At 34.0% G+C, this 20462-nt stretch overlaps 1 protein-coding gene across 1 annotated transcript; it reads left to right on the top strand.

Moving 5' to 3' along the window:
* Nucleotides 1-4707: 4707 nt before the first annotated feature.
* On the top strand, nt 4708-18580 carry LOC100783686 (uncharacterized). The gene is made up of 22 exons (XM_003523710.5): nt 4708-5932; nt 6535-6650; nt 7089-7297; nt 8146-8265; nt 8485-8613; nt 8692-8817; nt 10398-10453; nt 10550-10649; nt 10748-10865; nt 10956-11165; nt 11284-11620; nt 13088-13181; nt 14756-14864; nt 15111-15382; nt 15529-15656; nt 15793-16027; nt 16391-16579; nt 16699-16985; nt 17286-17496; nt 17603-17845; nt 18004-18092; nt 18183-18580. Exons 1-22 carry the CDS (start codon nt 5115-5117, stop codon nt 18328-18330), a joined length of 4344 nt encoding a protein of 1447 aa, XP_003523758.1. The 5' UTR covers nt 4708-5114; the 3' UTR covers nt 18331-18580.
* Nucleotides 18581-20462: the final 1882 nt, after the last annotated feature.

The following is a 20462-nucleotide window of genomic DNA, read 5'->3' as shown; positions in this document are numbered from 1 at the left end:
TCTATGTATTTATTAATTTTATATTCTATATATCCTTAATCGACGACATATCACATTTGAATTATTTGATTTGATACATCGTAATCTTATCTTACTTTATTCTTAGAGGCTATAGCATAGCATTCGTTGCAAGGCCCATTAAGATTTTGGTGGATCGTACAACGTGGTATCTTGATTTGGATCGTGTAAAAACTAGACGCGTGGGTTATTGCAGGTTTTATTGATTCAGATTTACGATGATTTGGAATTAATTTTTTACACCTAAAGTCTGTCCATGCAGGTAGAAATTTCTTCCAAACCACAATCCCCTAACTTACATTTTTCCTTCTCATTTTCCATCTTCGTTCTAGAAACCTAGAATACTCCATCTAGAAAGAAACACTTGACCCGTAAGTGGTCGCAGTTGTATTTAAATTAGTATTAGTTTAGTATTTTCTTGCCTACTCAAAAATATTTTTCTGCCCTGGTTGCTTATGCTATCGATTAATTGGGTGCGCTTCGGGTTTGTCCCACCATTTACCGTTTTAGGTTCTAACAAATAACAATGGTAGACATAAAATAATAATTCTTTTTGTACGTGACATCATATTAAGATAACTTAATATTTGAGCAAAAACTTTATAGTAAATAAATGTTTGAATATAATGTGTTTTTTACAAATATGTTCAAGAGGGAGACGTTTGGGCTCCTCCATCAGCAATGAAGTTCGTGAATTCCTTGTGACTTAACAATGTAACTTTTGAAGTTGATTGTGAAAGTGTAGTGTATAAAATCAAGGGTTCAGCTGTGGACAAATCTGAGTTTGGACAGCTAGTTTATGAGTGCAGGAGTTTGCTAGCCCATAATTCATCATTTTTTTTATATTAGATTTGCTAAGAGATAAGTTACACCATCTCTACCTAGTGTCTCTACAGTTGCTATGATTAAGTATTGAATATTTTTTTATGAATGAAATGACAAAAATATATTTTAGTAAAAAAAAATCATAGGAATTTTTCACAGATAATCAACTAATATTATAAATTAATCCCCAAGGTTTGTTATTATTAAACAATGGTATTTGACTTGTCACATAAATCATTATTATATATTTTTTATATGTATGGCGCAACCCATCTACCAATACTGAGTCCCCAAGGTTTGTTATTATTAAACAATGGTATTTGACTTGCCAAATAAATCATTATTATATATTTTTTAATATGTATGGGGCAACCCATCTACCAATACTGAGTCAGTGGTGGGTACTTGAAAGAACTCTGACATTTTAAGTTGGTATATGCACAAAAGAATACAAGTTAGGCGAAACATATGTCAAAAACAAATTTCCAACCATTCTTCCCTAACATGACTAAACTTAAAGTATGTAAATGTCTAAAGCCCATACCTTCTTTGTCTTTCCTCATGGATAATTTGTCCAACTTAACCAATTAATTCCTCTTCTGGAGTTTTTATTTAGTGTCCCACCAAAATAGTTCAACATCCTTAGAATTTCTTCTTGGAGGGATGATGGGAGAATAAAAGTGCTCACATAGTATGATGGGATTGTCTAAGCAACTGATTTTATGAGAACCTCCCTTCTAGCTTTAGGTAAGTGTTTTTCAGATCATTCTTGAGTTTGCTTCCAAAGTATATCCTTCAAGAAATTGAAGATATTTTTTTTTCTTCCTTCCTATCATAGAAGACATGCCAATAAATGATATTATTCTCTCTCTTCTTGGCCAAAATATTTTATTCTTTGATAAAATTATAAGTTTGATATTTATACATTATTAATCGACTAGTTTCATAATTTTGTACCAAGAATGAAGAATTCACTACAACTACTAATCTTCAAGAATTAATAAAAACAAAGATAATTGAACAAAATCAACCGGAATATACATAAATTTTTAAGGAAAATGCTTATAATGTAAAAGGAATATGTTTAATTAAGTTAAAAATTTAAGAATATGTAAAAATAATTAAGAATTTAATTATTATAGAAGGTGTAAAAAAATTTACACTTCGATCTATTATAATTCAAAACATGTGTAAAGCATGTGTGACTTTTAATGGAGTGTATTAAATTAGGATTTTAAAGAATTATAAAAAAAGTCTTGTGATATTAAATTATGATTTTTAAATGGTATAAATAAGTCTTGTGATATTCAATTAAGACTTTTAAGATTTTTTAATGAGGGTAAAAAAATCCGGTAATATTGAATTATGATTTTTTATAACTTATAAAAATTCTTTTTTGGTATTTAAAAATATATAAATTTCGATGGATTATTTTTTAAAAAATATTTCAATGGATTTTATCAGACATTTTAGTGTAAAACAACTATTAAACAATTTCATCCCAATTCTTGAGATTTTATTAGATTTTTTTCTTTATTTTATTTATTTGTTACTGAACTTTCTTTCTCTCATCACATATACCATCTTTTTTTTTTAATATTCTTCAAGATATGCTTGCCATATGTGTTTCTCCTATTATTTTAGAATAAAAAAGATGTCAAATATACTCATTCCCTTTGCATTTTTTTGTTTGTTTTTAAATTAATGTTTGTCTTATGTGCTAAGATTAACTATATTTTTCTTATTATAATCATATTCATCATGTGCTTGATGCAATCTTTTTGTGACGGTCACTAGTAATTCTTTTACAAATTTTTCATCCTCACCACTCCCTTTTAGCGTGTTTAAACATGTCATTGAATTTATTGTAAATAATTATAGTAATTAAAAAAATCAGAAAGCCACCCTATAATTTTAAATTTTTTGTTTAAATCCAAAAGTGAGAATGAGAATATTGCAAGAAGAATTAGTATGAAAAGACATAAAACTAAAATCAATTTAGGGATTAAAAGATTAAAAAAACCATATTGATTTTTCTTTTTTTATCCAAATCTCATCATTTCTTATTTTTTTCCATTAATTCTTGTAATTTTAAATGTGTTTTTAAAAATTCACAAAATCTTTATAAATCTACAAAGTCTTTTCAAAAATTCTTTAAATTATTATGATATAAATTCATTAAAATTCAAACTATCATAAAAGTCTTGTAAATAAATTTGATAAGTCATGTTATTCTTAAATAATCTTTAAAATTCACAAGATATTTTTATAATAAAATAACCTTTTAAAATCATAGTCCAATACATCTTAATGTGGTTAGAATAGTAGTCTAACTTTTTTTAAAGATGTCATATTTTGTGATCGATTGAGATCTAATTTTTTTTTACACTATCAATACATACCAATTAAATCCTTAATTTGAACAAATAAACAAATTGATAAACCAATTTGAAAATAATACTAGTTGAGATTTGAAAAATAAATTTTATCATTATTTTTTTAAATGGTAGAAAATTAATATTCAAACAAAATAAATAAAAAAGTATTAGAAAGGTGTGGTAAAAAAATATAAATACAAAGCAACGTTGAAATGAGTTATCTTTGTCTCTGAACCCCCTCGCTCCATCAATTTTAAGAACATAATAACTATATTTCATTACTATAAAGGTCTTCCTATTTTGCTTTATCTAAAATTTTGTTCTTTTTATTTTAAAACTTAGAAATTTGATTTTTTATTTTAAAAAATATGTAATTTTGGTTTAATTCTCTATTTTGTTTATATATTTTTTACATTTTAATTAATTAAATTATTTATTAATTATACTTAAGTAATATATTAAGTTTAGGGTTCAATGGAAACACAATATAAAAAAATAAAATGTATTTTTTTAAAATTCAATCAAAACAGTATTGAGGCCTTATTACATACAAGTAAATTATTACTGTATCATCATTATTATATATGATATAAATTTAATTATAAGAAAATTAAATTACAGTACCGTTAAATAAACAAAATATATATGTATTTGAAAATAGTGTTTCAAAACAAACACATTAATTAATTTGTATAAAAAAAGAAAGGTTAAATTAATCGTTTCGTTCCTATAGTTTTATGGTTCTTTAACTTTTTAGTTGAGAGTGATATTTTTAGTCCCTATAATTTATATTTTAATTCTTTTTTAGTTCTTATTATCTTTTTAATCCTTATAATTTATATTTTAATTTTCTAAACTTTGTAATTTGAAAATTATAAAAACTAAAAAAGTAAAAATCATAAAACTATAAAAACTGAAAAGATCACTTTTAAAATTATAGAGACTAAAAAATAATTAAAATATAAATTATAAGGACTAAAAAGAATACTTTTAAATTATAAAAACTAAAAAAATAAAAATCATTAAACTATAGAAAACAAATAAATAATTTAATAAAAAACAAAACATTAACACATTACCAAAAAGTTGTTGCCATTATTTGTACCATTGTAATCCATAGAAAACATGTAAGAGCAAATCTGTAGCAGCTGGCTGAGCAAGCTTCTTCTGCAGTCTCTTGGCACAGCTAAATGGGTACGCGTGTGCCTTTTATTATTTTTTCAATAACCAATAATAATAATTTTCAAGTGATGTGTGCGAGTGTGCGTGCGTGCTAAAAAGTCCGCTCCACGGCGGCGCCGTCGCTCTCCCCTATCTCCTCGCGGCGTTTTCCCACGCGCCAACGCGTGTTTTCCACGCGTACATGTCGCTTTTCACTTCCACATTCCACATGGGTTTCGTCCATTAATTCATTAATTAGGGGTGTGTCTCTGACGCTCCTTTAAAGCGGCGTGAGGTTCGGTAAACCGAGATAAAATCCCCCACGCTAATGTCCAGAATAATCCCTAACTCTCGTCCATTCTGATTCGAGAAAAATAAAGATCTAGTAAAAAAACACCGGGGTTCACATGAACAGCCCCGTACTGTAACACCCCCTTCTCCTTTACCACCAGAATTAAATAAAGCTCGCTCTTCCCCGTCGTGGTTCTTCTCTCCAAATCGCTTCGATCTTTCGTTTCCGAGAGATTCCTAGGGTTTTCAGTGAGATTGAATTGAATTTCCGTACGAACGCGGAGAGATACAGATACTAGGGTTTTTGTTTATTATTAGTAATTTTTTTCCTCTTCCTTTCTGTTGATGGTGACTCATTGCATTGGTTTCTGAATCAACTTCCACTTTCGCAAATCCGAATCTCAGTTCCTTCAATGTGATGAGTTCTATCGCCGCCGGTGAATGGCTAGATTTCGTTTCCGGCGCCTCCGATTCCTCGCCATCTTCGTCGTCGTCGTGGTGTTCGCGAGTGACGAATTGGAGTCAGAGCGCGAGCTCTCGGTGACCGATTTGGATTGGAACCTTTTCCACCAGGACTACTCGCCGCCGGCTCCGCCGCCACCGCCGCCTCATCCGCCGTCGGTATCGTGCGTGGACGATCTAGGCGGGGTGGGGACTCTGGACACGACGTGCAAGATCGTGAACGACGTGAACCTCACCCGTGACGTGTACATAGCAGGGAAGGGCAATTTTAACATCCTCCCTGGGGTGAGGTTCCTCTGCGAGATTCCCGGGTGCATGGTAACGGTTAACGTCACTGGTAATTTTAGTTTAGGTAGCAACTCGTCGATTGTGACTGGGGCCTTTGAGTTCGAGTCGGAGAATGCTGTTTTTGGGAACGAGTCGGTGGTGAACACGACGGGGATGGCGGGGGATCCTCCGCCGCAGACGAGTGGGACACCGCAGGGGGTTGAGGGAGGTGGCGGAGGGCACGGCGGGAGGGGTGCTAGCTGTCTCGTCGACACGACGAAGCTCCCGGAGGATGTTTGGGGAGGGGATGCATATTCCTGGGCGTCGCTGCAGAACCCTTACAGTTTTGGGAGCCGTGGAGGGTCGACAAGCAAAGAGAGTGACTATGGGGGGTTGGGAGGGGGGCTTGTGAGGATGGTTGTTCATCAAATTGTTGAGATGAATGCAACTGTTTTGGCTGATGGGGGTGATGGAGGGACCAAAGGTGGAGGTGGCTCTGGAGGCAGCATCTACATCAAAGCTTATAGAATGTAATAGTTTTTGTCTATTTTTTTTTACCTTTTTTGGTTAGCATAAACATAATCTTGTTGAATCAGAACTACTTTCGGTCGGCATCTTGGAATCTTCGTTCTTGCTATATTAGCTGCTTTTTTTTTTTTTTTGCCTCTCGTCCAAGTATTTATATTCATTATTTAAATCGACACTTATGATCGAGGCATATTTCGTTAACTTTTATACAAGGTATGACTGATATGACAAGTTACTAGTTGTACATTTCTTTCGTCCGGAATCTTGTATCTGAGGTTCTTTGTTAGCAATTCTTTGTGTTTCCATGTTGTTGCATTTGAGATGTGGTTGTCTATATATATCATTATCACAATGAATGTGATGCCATATGTTCAAATTCCCAAGTATAACTTATATTTTGTAGGAAGCTAACTGAAGCTTAAGACCATAGTCAGCTGATGAATGTATATGTTTAAAACATAAAATATACAGTGGAAGGATCTTTTCTCCCTAATCCCTTATGTTAAAAATTACTCTTGTGCTTGATTGCAATTGAAATGTGATGTACATTTCATGAATCTAGTTTTTATGCTGTTCTATTTACCTGTTTTTTCTTTATGAGCAGGACTGGCAATGGGATTATAAGTGCTTGTGGAGGTAATGGTTTTGCTGGCGGTGGAGGTGGCAGGGTTTCAGTTGATGTTTTCAGTAGGCATGATGAGCCCAAAATATATGTGCATGGTGAGGATTTTAGTTTTTTCACTGGTTAGTTATTTCTAAATATACTTTTCAGGGAACATGCACGCTTGATTGCAGTTGAATGACATTCTCTGTCGTTGATTTGTTAATGACAGATAAGGCAAATGCTTAGAAATCAACCGCTAACTTTTTCCTCATTTTGCACTAAAACTTAGGTTGCTCTCTAGAATTAAGTTTCACTTGAGTTGCCAAATAGGATTTTATGATCTACTCTCTAGGCTATTCATCAACCTGTATCCAAATTTTTGGACAACTGTGGTAGGTAGAGCAAGAGGTCATTTATTAATTTAATGAGTCCATACCTTTGGCCTATAGTTAGATGTCTTGAAATTCTTTTATGACTTTGTTGTTGTGTTGTTGGGACTCCAAACTTATCATCAGCTATGCTGATTGCAGTGGACAATTGATTTCTTATTTCAGGTGGTAAGAGCCTTGGCTGTCCTGAAAATGCAGGTGCTGCTGGGACTCTTTATGATGCAGTCCCTCGAAGCCTTATAGTTGATAACTTTAACATGACAACTGATACAGAGACACTTCTATTGGAGTTTCCAAATCAACCCCTTTGGACTAATGTTTATGTTCGAAATAAGGCTAGGGCCACAGTTCCATTGCTTTGGAGTCGTGTACAGGTTTGTCAAATGAAGATATATAAATTAGTTGGATAATCTCCTTGCTGATTTTCTGTGAATCAACTCCTTTTTTCTCTTCCTTGTTTACTGACACCTGACATTCTGCCCCCCTGTTTTTGCTTCTATTTGCAAGTTTTTTTTATATCAATTTTGAAATTCGTTAGAAAACTCAAGATGAGCATGTGAGCACTTTTGAGTACCTCCAATGAAACCAGGAACGTTTTTGAAAAGATAATTTACTGTTCTACTTTTACCCACTACCCAGTTTGATCAGCTATGTACCTGTTAAATCCTGATCGTTCTTGCCAAAGTTGGCCCCCCTCAAAGAAAGCCAAGTACTGAAAAGCAACTCTGCAGTTGTCGATTTGGACTTTAGATGTTTTTAATTAACTGCTGAGCCAAATTTAGTATCTCCCACGGACAAAATTGTTGAAGATTAAAGCAACAAAGAACCAAAGACAATAACTTCTTGATGTGTGTGTTTTCATATGCCTTTATATATATAAATCTTTCTTCAAAACTCTAATGTATTTGGGAGGATGAGTGATGTCTTGATTAGATATGCAGTGTAATAGGAACTTGGCTCCCTGCTAGTATTCTGGGTTTGCTGCTTCTTAGAGAGGATGCCTCTGTCTTTGTATTATTTTTTGTTAAAAGGTTTTCTGTTTATATTTGCTTTCCTTTCTAATGAATTCTGTCATCCTAAAAAATTGGTAAGTTTCCTCCCCACCCTGTCTTCCTTCATATTGTGATCCATGTTCTTTAATTTTAATCTGTTTTGAAAAAAAAATGTTTATGGCATGTGAGGGCTTTTGTTCAACCGTCTTTTCCTTTTATTCATTATATAGGTACAAGGACAGATAAGTATCTTGCAGGGTGGGGTGTTGAGCTTTGGGCTACGACACTATGCTACATCAGAGTTTGAGTTATTGGCTGAAGAATTGTTGATGAGTGATTCTGTGATGAAGGTAGTTGGAATCTATAAGTGTTTATTTAGTAGATCTTGTTTCTTGAGAGACATTGTTGACTCCTAGTTCCAGTATCTGTTGCATCTTTGAATTGTGCTGTAGAACTAGTAAACATAAAGTAGCATATCATACATAGGCTGCTCTCATTTTTTTATACTGCTAATAGTCACTGTACAATGTCATTTTCTGATGCTTTACTCTTGAAATTTTATGAAAAAGGTATATGGTGCTCTACGTATGTCTGTAAAAATGTTCTTGATGTGGAACTCAAAAATGCTCATAGATGGCGGGGAAGATATAACTGTGGCAACTTCGTTACTTGAGGCTAGTAATTTGATTGTTCTCAGGGTATTTGACAACTCCTTGACTGGACAATACTATTGCATGTGTTATCTTCAAATTTGACTCATCAGGTTTCATTAACAGGGGGCTTCTGTGATACATTCTAATGCAAACCTTGGAGTTCATGGACAAGGTCTGCTTAATTTATCGGGGCCAGGAGATTGGATTGAAGCACAGCGTTTGGTTTTATCCCTATTTTATAGTATTCATGTGAGACATTGTTTTATTTTCACCACCAATCTACTATGTAATTTTGTATAGTCTTGTAAACACTTGATTTCCCCCATCTGATTTGTCTAGATTAATGAATTAGGAGATCTCATTTGTTTTTCATTTGATTAACTTTTTTCCCTACCAATCTTTTCATATTAATGGTTAACTGTAGGAGTGGGTATACAGACCTAGGTCCACGGGCTGGCCCGTTAAGCCTGTAGATAACGGGCCTCTTTTTCAAAAGTCCAATTATCGTATTGAGTTTTTGAGTCAGGCCTGTTAAGCCCGCAGACCTAGCAGGCTATCCGCGGACTCACGGACTACCTGTTTAACCGTTTAACCCGCTTTAGTCCAATGTGCAAATATTATTAATTTGTTATTTTAAGATTTTGATCTTTAATTTAGGTTGTTATTGTTATTTTGTTATGTTTAAAATGTTGATATATTTTAGTGTGATAGATTTTAGCTTAAAAAATGAAGTCAAATTTTTTGCTTTTAATTTTATTCATTTTTCGCTTTTTAAAAAATATTTTTTTCAAATTAATTGTGGACCAATCTGTTTATTCGTGGGTTTTTGTGGATTGAATATGGACCCTAAAATAAAGTCCATTTATTTCGTGGATCAGGCTTATCCGGCCAGTCTGAAATGTGAGCTTCATGGGTCAGACCAGTCTGTATACCCACCCCTAATTTATTGTAGGGCATTTTTTTCCCACCAATCTTTTCATTTGTTTTTCTTATTAATTTGTAACATGTTTCTTCTTTTTTTTAATGGTTAACTGTCGGGCATTTCTAGTGGTGTGCTATTTTGTTCAGTTTTTAAAATAGAAAACAATCTAGTACAGTATTGAATATTCTAATACTACTCAATTGTTATTTGTTAATACCTTTTGGTTATTATTAGTATAATGAAATGATACAAAGAAATTTTCCTTCTGGTCAAAACATAATTCACTTGAACAATGAAATTTTGATATAGTATAGCTCTTCTATTAACATTTATCAGACAAATCTAACCTTGAGCTGAACATCAAAGAGATGATATGGAGACAATCCTATTATGTGCTGATCTAAAGCCAATGAGAACTCCTAAAATTTAACCATTTTGCTCCAACCAAATATCCAAAAGCAATGCATATAAAGCTTAACTACAAATTTTCATCGTTGTTATACCTTCCAAAATTTCTATAGCCAATCCAAAGAAACTGGTTTTTTTGTGTCTATGCTCAAAAATGATGAAAACAGAAACAGAAACTCTCTGAGGAAAATATCATAATGACTACTGAACATGGACAGTAGCTCTCTTTACATCTTGTCAGGATCTTGGGCTTTAGGTGCAATGGACTGTTCTTGTCCATTGTGCCATTCTTTTGGTGGCTTAGCTGCACCCTTCTGATGTTCTTGGTTGTCTCAGTACTTTGGGTCTGTTTCTTGTTAATTCCATCTTTTTAAATGAAAACATTGTGGTAACTTTGTTGTTTTTGACATTAGCAAGTGGTGATATGTGCTTGTGTTTTGGTTGAGCATTATATGGTCTTACCTCTACAACTTGAGTTTGTTTTTGACATTTCTCATAGGTTGGGCCTGGATCTGTCTTGCGTGGTCCACTGGAGAATGCAACAACTGATGATGTGTATGTTTGGATGTTTTCAAATCATTATTAGTTAATTTCTCATTATATTCTTTTATTTCTAGTTCTGCTAAATTTCCATACTTTTATGATTAATAGTACTCCAAAGCTTTACTGTGACAAAGAAGATTGCCCCTATGAATTACTTCATCCCCCTGAAGATTGCAATGTGAACTCATCCTTGTCATTCACACTTCAGGTACTTTGTAAAGTATTGGTGGTGTGGTACCTTTGGTTATACTAATATCTGCCTTTCTAATAGTTGAAACTTGAAAATTCTGTATGTTGGCTTTCTAGATCTGCAGAGTCGAGGACATCCTTGTTGAAGGCCTTATAAAAGGTTCTGTTGTTCATTTCCACAGGGCAAGGACCATAAGTGTTGAATCTTCTGGAACAATATCTGCCTCTGGAATGGGTATGCTTCTTTGTTGTGCGTGAGGTTGTTGTGACTTTTTGATTCAAATAGCTGCAGTTCCTATATTGATTATGTTAAAAAAAATTGCAGGCTGTACTGGTGGTTTGGGCCATGGAAATACTCTAAGTAATGGTATTGGCAGTGGTGGTGGGCATGGTGGTACCGGTGGTGAAGCATTTTATAATGATAATCATGTTAAAGGTGGCTGTTCATATGGGAGTGCAACCCTGCCCTGTGAACTTGGTAGTGGAAGTGGAAATGGCAACTCTACTGGAACCACAGCTGGGGGTGGTATCATAGGTAAGCCCAAGTTTATGTTTGGGTCAGTTAATGTTTCTTTATGAATAATAGAAGATGTTGATTGCCACAAGATCTCTTTTTAAATTCATATTCTTGTGTTGTATTTTCTGTTAAACAGTTGTTGGATCATTAGAACATCCTTTGTCAAGTTTGTCTATTCAAGGTTATGTAAAAGCTAATGGAGGAAATTTTGAACCGCAAATCAGAAACGAAAAATTTGCAATATTTGACAATTTTACTGGAGGTCCCGGGGGTGGATCTGGTGGCACTATACTAATGTTTCTACATATGCTCACCATTGGGAAATCAGCTGTTCTTTCTAGTATGGGGGGATATAGCAGTTCTAATGGAAGTGGTGGTGGAGGTGGTGGAAGAATTCATTTTCATTGGTCCGACATTCCCACTGGTGATGTTTATCTGCCAATTGCTAGTGTGAAAGGAGACATTCAGATCTGGTATGTCTATTGCAAGCTTTTGCTGTAATTCTACCATTTTTTTTCCTTCTGATTGTGCATAATATCTTTGGCTTCAATCAAGTGTGCAAGAAAGAATTTGTTGTTGTGTCTTATTGTGCCCACATCTGCGGAAGAATGTAAGCCAAGCTGTTTGAGCTTGTAGTCTGTTTTTTTTATTAGTCAAACATAGCTCCATTTTTAACAAAAAATAGTCACCGTGTCTGATGTTATCTTTGCTATCTTTTAAATAACTGTTGTTGATGTTAGTTTCATTTCATTTCTATCCTTTCCTTGTATCTCCAACGGAGTTTATTTATTCTTTTCCTTCCCTATCATCATGGTAACAGCTTCTTAGATAGGCATCCTTGCAGAAGAATAATATTATTATGAGAAAGCAGTTAACTATGTTTTTTGTTTTATGTTAGAAATTGAAGTATGATTAAAGAGATAAGCTCATCTGGAACAAGGATAGGCATCCTCAGGAGCTGGAAAAAGTTTTTTTAAAAAAAGAAGCAAAAATAAATAAAGGAAACCTTGGAAGCAGCAAGGCTGCCCAATACCTTTGAGTATAAGAGATGGATGCTCCTTAAAACAGCCTTGGGAAGAACACACGAGAGAGTATGAACATAACCCTATCCTAGACCAAATTTAAGGGCAACAAAATGCCCTTAAAGATTTGTGCACCCTGCTGCAGCCAGATGCACTTGATAATGGCCAAGTTAACACTTTTGGCCTTTCTACTCTAGTCAAAACCTCTTAACTGGACCCTAAAAGGCTGCTCTAGCATAGAAGGACAGTCACAGTGGTCATCACTCATTTCAGATCCTGAAATGTTTGAGGTCTGTGAAACTGTAGCAAACTTTTTCTGTTAACCTTTTAGGCCAATGTATTTCTTTTTCTTGAGTGCGGGGGTTGTAATTATAGAACTTTTTGCTTTTCATTGTTTGCTTTGGTGTTATAAACTTGTAACTTTTAGCTCGCATTTTTTAAGAATTTAATTGGAATAGACAATATAAAGATTTTTTACACTCGTTCAATTATGAGTTGTCATGTATGATTAGATTGTTAACTTTTGTGATGATTGCTTTAAAAGTCATATCTAGGATAATTTCTCGTAGGTTGGTAGTGTAAAAATCCTACAGTCAGTGTATCAAAATTTAATTCTTATTTTAGTCCCAAAATAATTTTTAGTGTGTATATGCTAATGGTAATTATTCCTCTCATGAGGACATGGACATGTTTCTCTTGGGGTTGGAGGGGAACTATGTACAGCTTCAGGGGGTGATTGCAGTCCCTAACTTTTGAAAACTTTAAAATATCCCCTCTTTTTTGTATGAATTTATCAAATTTTTTTTCAGTTAAACTTTTCTATTTTAGCTCTCTATTTCATTTCAGTTTCTGCCATTGCTTTTTGTTTGTGTCATAATGGCAATTTCAGAACTTCATAATTTTATCTGATTATGATAGGGGAGGAAAGGGTAAGGGCCAGGGTGGCTCTGGAGCAAATGGAACTATAACTGGGAAGGCTTGCCCCAAAGGGTTGTACGGTACCTTTTGTGAGGTATTTTTTCTTTCCACTTCCCCCAATTCTGTTGTGTGCTCTAGCTAGGCCTTTTGATCTTGGATTTCCATATTTGTTGGATGTGTGACCTCATTCTTTGTCCTGGTAGTTTGTCTAAATGTGTTACTTTTAATGGTTAAATGTATGTGGAGGGATATTAGTTTTATCATAATGGTCATCATCACTATTTAGGTTATGCATTATTTTTTTCCAGCCTCCATATGGTGGTTGGCTTATGAAGCCAGGTTGACAAGACTCTGGTATTTTGATCATATTTCTGGCAATGAGATACTGTAAAATCAAAAGAGAAGCTGACCTTTATTTGGGGGACCAATAGTGAATATTGGTGAAAATATGTTATGTTTCTGATTACATGTCACCCCCAAAAATCTGTAGGTGTTTCAATATTTATGTTTTGTTTTCTAAGTTTAGTTTCCCTATTAGAAGGAGCTATACTCCACTGTTTCTTACTTGTAAAAGTTAGTTCATATCAGAATGGTATGTTAATTTAATTCCATTCTGTCCCATTACATACCTTTCTGTTCCATTACACACCCATCGTCAGATATTACACCAACCTTTGTATTTTGGTGAAAAATATTCCTTGAAGTCTTCTATTTGCAAAGCTTTAGCACTGCAGTGTTTAAAGACTTTTGGGGCTGAAGAGGCCAACGGACTGGGTTGTTTGTTTTAGTTGAGGCATACTGTCTTTTCTTTTCTTAATTTTTCTACTGTGCCAAAAATATAGTATATTTCTATGAAGCACCAATACTTCAATTTGCTTTCAAGCTTTATATAAGGTTGGAAAAAGGAAATTTTGTCCTTGCAATGCATAGCTCTATGACTACTTAATACTATATTGAAAAAGGTCCGTCTCATACATGTTACCAGGATAGTATAGATTTAAGGGTGTCATGACAGTTGTGCTGGTGTTGAAGGATTTTGTATGACTGAACTAAATAAAAGCCTAGAAGCTTGAAACGTGCTGCTAATAAGTATTGGCAGAAGATGAGTGCTGGATTTGACTGCAGATGACTGGGGAAAAAATGGACTGCAATTTTCATGTGAAGACAGGAGACGGAGGAATGCTTTAACAGGAGCCCACATCAGCGTTTTAGCCTAAAGCTTGTTACCTCTCCTGTCTTTGACACTGACAATGACCTTTAATTTTGTAGTTTCAGCTTGCCTTAGTAGGATCCAGTGCGCCTTTTAATTGGATACACATTGGCTAGTAGTGTTTTAAAGATGAAAACAATTTATTTTGTTGCAATGCCATAGTTGCAAGTTTTTTGTTCATCATGCTTTGCCTGAGAGTAGCCTATTCTGATGTTGCTACTCTGTTGGTGCTGGTGAGCCACTTGATTGGATCTCACCTTCCTCTGCACCTAGACTGACCACTGCTTTGACAACACTGGATTAGAGGAGTCTTACCAAATTAATAGGAGCTTTGTTTTTACCCTCTTTGTCTCGTGTTCTTTTGCTACTTTCTTGCTTTCCATTTTTTGATGATTAACTGATGCTTGTACTTACAAATTTTGTACTCATAAGCTTTTACACTTCTTGCTTACCTCCAGGAATGTCCAGCTGGGACTTACAAAAATGTTACTGGATCTGATAAATCACTTTGTCACAGTTGTCCTGTCAATGAGCTTCCTCACCGTGCTGCTTATATTTCAGTCCGAGGTAGATTTTATAAGTTTAATGGATGATTACGTAAACAGGCATGCAAGAGACTTTTTTCTCATTCAAGTATTATTATATTGTGGATGCTATTTGTAAATCTAGCATTCATTTACTTTATTTATTCTTGGGAGTATGTGGTATAATGTGGCCCCATTCTTGCTTCATAGTATTTTCTAAAAGATACCCATCTTATTTTAATATCTGGTGCATCAATGCATAATTTGCTATCTTGTTTCTTTTGTGCAGGTGGTATTACTGAAACCCCTTGTCCCTACCAATGTGTTTCGGACAGATATCATATGCCTGATTGTTACACAGCCCTTGAAGAGTTAATTTACAGATTTGGTGGGCCTTGGCTATTTGGTCTTTTTCTTATGGGTCTCTTGATCTTGTTGGCACTGGTGCTTAGTGTTGCAAGAATGAAATTTGTTGGGGTTGATGAATTACCAGGCCCAGCACCCACCCAACATGGTTCTCAAATAGACCACTCCTTCCCTTTCCTAGAGTCACTTAATGAGGTTTTTCTCAAATCATGTGGTTCCTCTTCTGTTTCTTTATTCTGATATTTGTGAATAAAGATTAATATGCCCCTTAACAGCAGCTATTTTGTTTTTTTATTTGCAATAATTTTTTATTAATAGCATGATGATGATGTGTTATGTAGGTGTTGGAGACAAACAGAGTTGAGGAGTCCCAGAGTCATGTTCACAGAATGTACTTTATGGGACCTAATACTTTCAGTGAGCCCTGGCATCTGCCACATACACCTTCAGAGCAAATAAAGGATGTTGTGTAAGAAAGACATTTTTCTGTTTGATCATTATAAATCCCATGGTCTAAATTTGAGGATGTCAATTTTTTTATTTGTTAATTATATTTGCTTGGTTATGATTTTGTGATGGATATCTTCGAACATTTGACATGGCAGTTATGAGAGTGAATTCAATACATTTGTGGATGAGATTAATGCTATAGCTGCTTATCAATGGTGGGAGGGAGCAATACATAGCGTTCTTTCTGTTCTTGCTTATCCGTTTGCTTGGTCCTGGCAACAGTGGCGAAGGAGATTGAAGTTGCAACGCTTACGTGAGTTTGTTCGATCAGAGTATGACCATGCTTGCCTACGTTCGTGTCGATCACGGGCCCTCTATGAAGGGATCAAGGTTTGACTTGTTCTTATACTTGTTGAACCTGTGAACAGTGAAATATTTGATATTCAATTGATTTGCTTGTGTCGAGTTAGGTGCATCTCTTGATCTTGTTTTAATTTGCACTCATATGGTCCACTGTAAATGTTGAGTTCATAATTTAATGAAAGTGGGAGACAAAAATTTCTTCATAATTTTCCTATTCTGCCTGATGTCAGGGTCATGTATGTTGCAATTTTGAATGAAAGTGTTGTTTCATTAAGAATAAAAAAATATTTATAAGATAGCTTTTCAACTTCTAATTTATTGAAATCTGAACAGAAGTATTTAATATTAATGCTATGTCATAATGTTTAATTGACCTGTAAAATAATATAGGTAAATGCAACTTCTGATTTGATGCTGGCATATATGGACTTCTTTCTTGGTGGGGATGAAAAGAGGATAGACCTTCCTCCTCGATTACATGAAAGGTTCCCAATGTCATTGCCTTTTGGAGGTGATGGAAGTTATATGGCTCCATTCACCCTTCACAACGATAATATCCTTACCAGCCTCATGAGTCAGGTTTGTTTATCGATTTTGAGGAACTCAATTTTATGCACAGATGCACTTAGACACGTGCCTTACTTTTTGTTCCAATTTTCTGAATTTAATTATATGCATACTTTTAATGTTGTTTGCAGTCAGTGCAACCTACAACCTGGTACAGATTGGTTGCTGGGCTGAACGCACAACTGCGGTTAGTTCGGCGTGGACGACTAAGAGTAACATTTCGACCTGTCCTCAGATGGCTCGAGACTCATGCCAATCCTGCATTGAGTGTCCACGGTGTGCGCATTGACCTTGCCTGGTTTCAGGCTACAAATACTGGCTATTGCCACTACGGGCTAATGGTTTATGCTCTTGAGGAAGGTTATCCAGCCACTGGAGGAAGTGCTGACGGAGCTTTAAGAACTGAGGAAAGATCACGGTAATCCTTTATACTCTTGGAGTGCTACCACATCATATCTTCACGAGAAAAATAATAATGTTCTGATTATGTTTTAGATGAATGTGGTATGATTTTTTATGTATGATACTTCATAAGGAGTGCTAATAACACTCTTTCTAACACCATTATTGGTTGAAATTTATTGAAAACTACAAAATCAAAAGAGATTTATTAAATGAGAAGTGAGATCCACCAAAATTTGTAATTTCTAATAAATTCAGTGTGTTGTTAGCATTTCTCTACCTTTTAAGTGTTAATTATATAATTTTTGGTTTCCAGGGTCCTGAGTGTTATAAAGGAACTTCCTTTGGGGTTTGCAATAAGCAGAGCTCATTTAAGCCCTGGTGGAAGAGTTGAAGACAATTATATGAGGCGACTAATGAATGGAGCTGCTTTAGATGTAAACAATTTGCAGATGCTTGACGAGAAGAGAGATATCTTTTATCTTCTCTCTTTTATACTTCAGAATACAAAACCTGTTGGGCATCAGGTATCTCTTGTATTGATAGTTTCTACTGATTTAATAGACAAAATTGCTTGCATCATTTGATAACTGATTTCTTTATTTTTTCTTTTCCTTTATGTGTTGCCTGCAGGATCTTGTTGGTCTAGTAATATCAATGTTGCTTCTAGGAGATTTTAGTTTAGTATTACTTACGCTGCTTCAGTTGTATTCAATTTCTATGGTGGATGTCTTCCTTGTGTTGTTTATATTACCTTTCGGCATTCTTCTCCCATTTCCTGTCGGAATTAATGCTCTCTTTAGTCATGGACCAAGGCGTTCTGCAGGCCTTGCACGTCTTTATGCTCTGTGGAATCTTACATCCTTCATAAATGTTGTGAGTTATCTATTGAATTTCAGCTGATTACCATATTTGATCCTTCAATTTATTTGTTTGTCAGGCTGATGGACCTTTCCATTTATCAGGGTGGAATATAGTAATATGGATTATATTTTTCTGGTTTTAACTGGGGATCTCGTGTCATTTGTCACTAGGTTGTTGCATTTCTTTGTGGATATATACATTACAACTCTCAATCGTCTTCCAGTAAAAGACACCCGAGCATTCAGCCATGGAGTATCATGTAAGGGTATTCTTAACTTCGTTAAGAGCCTGTTTATTTATTTGGGAAAATCGAACTGGTTATTAATTTCTCAACTGTCTGGGGATGCAGGGACGAAAGTGAATGGTGGATTTTCCCAGCTGGATTGGTTTTGTGTAAATTATTCCAGTCTCAACTCATTAATTGGCATGTTGCCAATCTGGAAATTCAAGACCGTTCCTTGTATAGTAACGATTTTGAGCTGTTCTGGCAGTCATGATGTTCAAAGCATATATTCAACATTAACTTTTTACCCTTTTACCCACCTCTTCTCTCGATCCATCACATGTTCTGAGTACGGTCATCTAGAATAGGTCAAAGATTGACATAGAGATGGTAGTAGGATAACTCGAGGTGGGGAGAAATAGAACTACAGAAATCCAAAGTAGAAGTTGTAGAGGCATTCATTACTGTAACACCTAATGTTCAATAGTTCTTTTTAAAAAAAATTAAATTATTTTCACCTTGAATTCCAACTGTGTAAATATCAAGTAACTAAAGCACATTTTAGAATATGTTGTAGGTTTTGACTCATGACTACCTATTTTATTATGTTTATTTGGCGAACGGCTTCAAATTGAGTAGAATCGGCAGAGAATTTGGGTTTCTTGGGATAAGAATTGTGCTTGATTGAGGCGTTTTATTCCCCTCACCCCCCAAAACAGTTGTATTTTTTTATGGTATCAAAATTAGTAATTGTTTGTTCGTGAAATGGGTTTATATCTTGTTGCAATCAGACTACGTGAAATCCTTTTCTAAAATTTTCCTAGCAGTAACTTGTGTCTTCGCACCTCGTTGAAATATCTTCGACATGATTAAAGAAGAGGTAGTTAGCAGACTTTGGAATTTGTGCTGGTTAATATTGTATATTTCTGTTTCATTCTGCACGAACAATATATAAAAAGACCTCATAATTTTGTTACCTGCGATGACGGTTTTCTAGATGTGTTTATTTACTTTGGTTAAATTTAAAAGGAGGTGCTAGAATTATTTTCATGTTTTTTTTTAATGAGGATTTTCATGTGTTTTAGTTAATGACATGGTTTCTGATTATGCTGTCGATGAGTTTTCTATTTTACCAATTTCCAGGTGGGCTTTGAATGTTTTTGTTGAGGTGGTTTAGTATTATTTTAGTTTGATTCATTTTTATAAAATTGCATATATATTTTTGTAGTAATTCAACCTACATTAGTTTTTAATATTAATGAAAAAGATAAAAAAAATGTAAAATTGAGATTAAATTAAAGTTTTTTTAGAAAGTCGAGAAATTGAAATAACAGCTTTTAATTTTAAGAATTAAAATAAAAGTTTATATACTTTTGTTTTGTCCCTAAAATTTGAATTTCTTGAACATAAAAAAAGGGTGTTTCATTGGCTAATCCGTTTTCATTTTTATTCAAAATTTTATTTATAAAATGTTCATTTATATATTTATCAACTAATAGTTTGGGGGGAAAAATAAAAAATAATTTATAATAACTAATAAGCATACCAAAATATCAATAGCAATTTCAAATTAATGCCCGACGTGTATTTAAGAGTCACTTTCAATTCTACTCTTATTTTATTAGTTAAAGAATTTGAAGTGAAAAAAAAGTATTTTCTTAGGTGTTTTGGTTAGTGAGATTTTTTGTCTATACTGCCATAGTGTGCCATTGCCGTGCTTCTAATTTTGATATGTTTTGTGGAACGGATTCTCGAACAAACTTAGTACTATTGTACTGCATGGTTATGAATGAATTTTTATAACGCTTGTACAAATTAATATGCTTTATTTAATGCTTGCTTATTGTAAAGAATAAATAAATATCAAATTGTGTTTTGAAATATAATAACTTAACAAGTATCTTTAATTATATTCTATTTTGTTTCCTAACTATTATTCTTTGTGCATTTTTCGTAATAAAGTTTTAAATTGAATTGATACAGGTGTCAAGTTCTGTAAAAATATTTATTACATTTAATGACCTTGAGGGTTCGTTTTTATGTAGGCATTTTAAATTTTATAATTTTGTATACATTTGTTTATGATTAGAAGTGTATAACTATAAATATAATTTTAATTTGTACGTATCACACACCTCACACCTCTTGAGATGGTTGCTTTGCTTTTGTATTCTTGTGGCGTTTTTTTTTCTGGCCGTTTGACTTTAATTTCAGAAACTATATACTTTTTCTTTTGGGTTAAAGGACTATGAGAAAATAATATACACTGAATTTTTACACGATTAAGTAATAGAAGATTGTGATGTGTGATTATCCTTTTTTATTTTTATAATAACTATCTTAAAAAAATATTCATAAATAATTAATTATTATTAGCTGCCAGTATAGAATTGCTTTAAACTATAT

This window comes from Glycine max, chromosome 4 (genome assembly GCF_000004515.6).
Source record: "Glycine max cultivar Williams 82 chromosome 4, Glycine_max_v4.0, whole genome shotgun sequence".
In the NCBI taxonomy this organism is placed as follows: domain Eukaryota; kingdom Viridiplantae; phylum Streptophyta; class Magnoliopsida; order Fabales; family Fabaceae; genus Glycine; species Glycine max.
The sequence above is the reverse complement of the archived record's forward strand: the minus strand, read 5'-3'. Positions and strand labels throughout refer to the sequence as shown.

What these genes read in the sequence shown, in the direction of transcription:
- LOC100783686 (XM_003523710.5), top strand. Translation starts at nt 5,115, where the DNA reads ATGGCTAGATTTCGTTTCCGGCGCCTCCGATTCCTCGCCATCTTCGTC. An exon ending in CCCTATTTTATAGTATTCAT is followed by an intron (nt 8,818 to 10,397) that starts GTGAGACATTGT and finishes CATTTCTCATAG; the next exon opens with GTTGGGCCTGGATCTGTCTT. An exon ending in AGCTGGGGGTGGTATCATAG is followed by an intron (nt 11,166 to 11,283) that starts GTAAGCCCAAGT and finishes TCTGTTAAACAG; the next exon opens with TTGTTGGATCATTAGAACAT.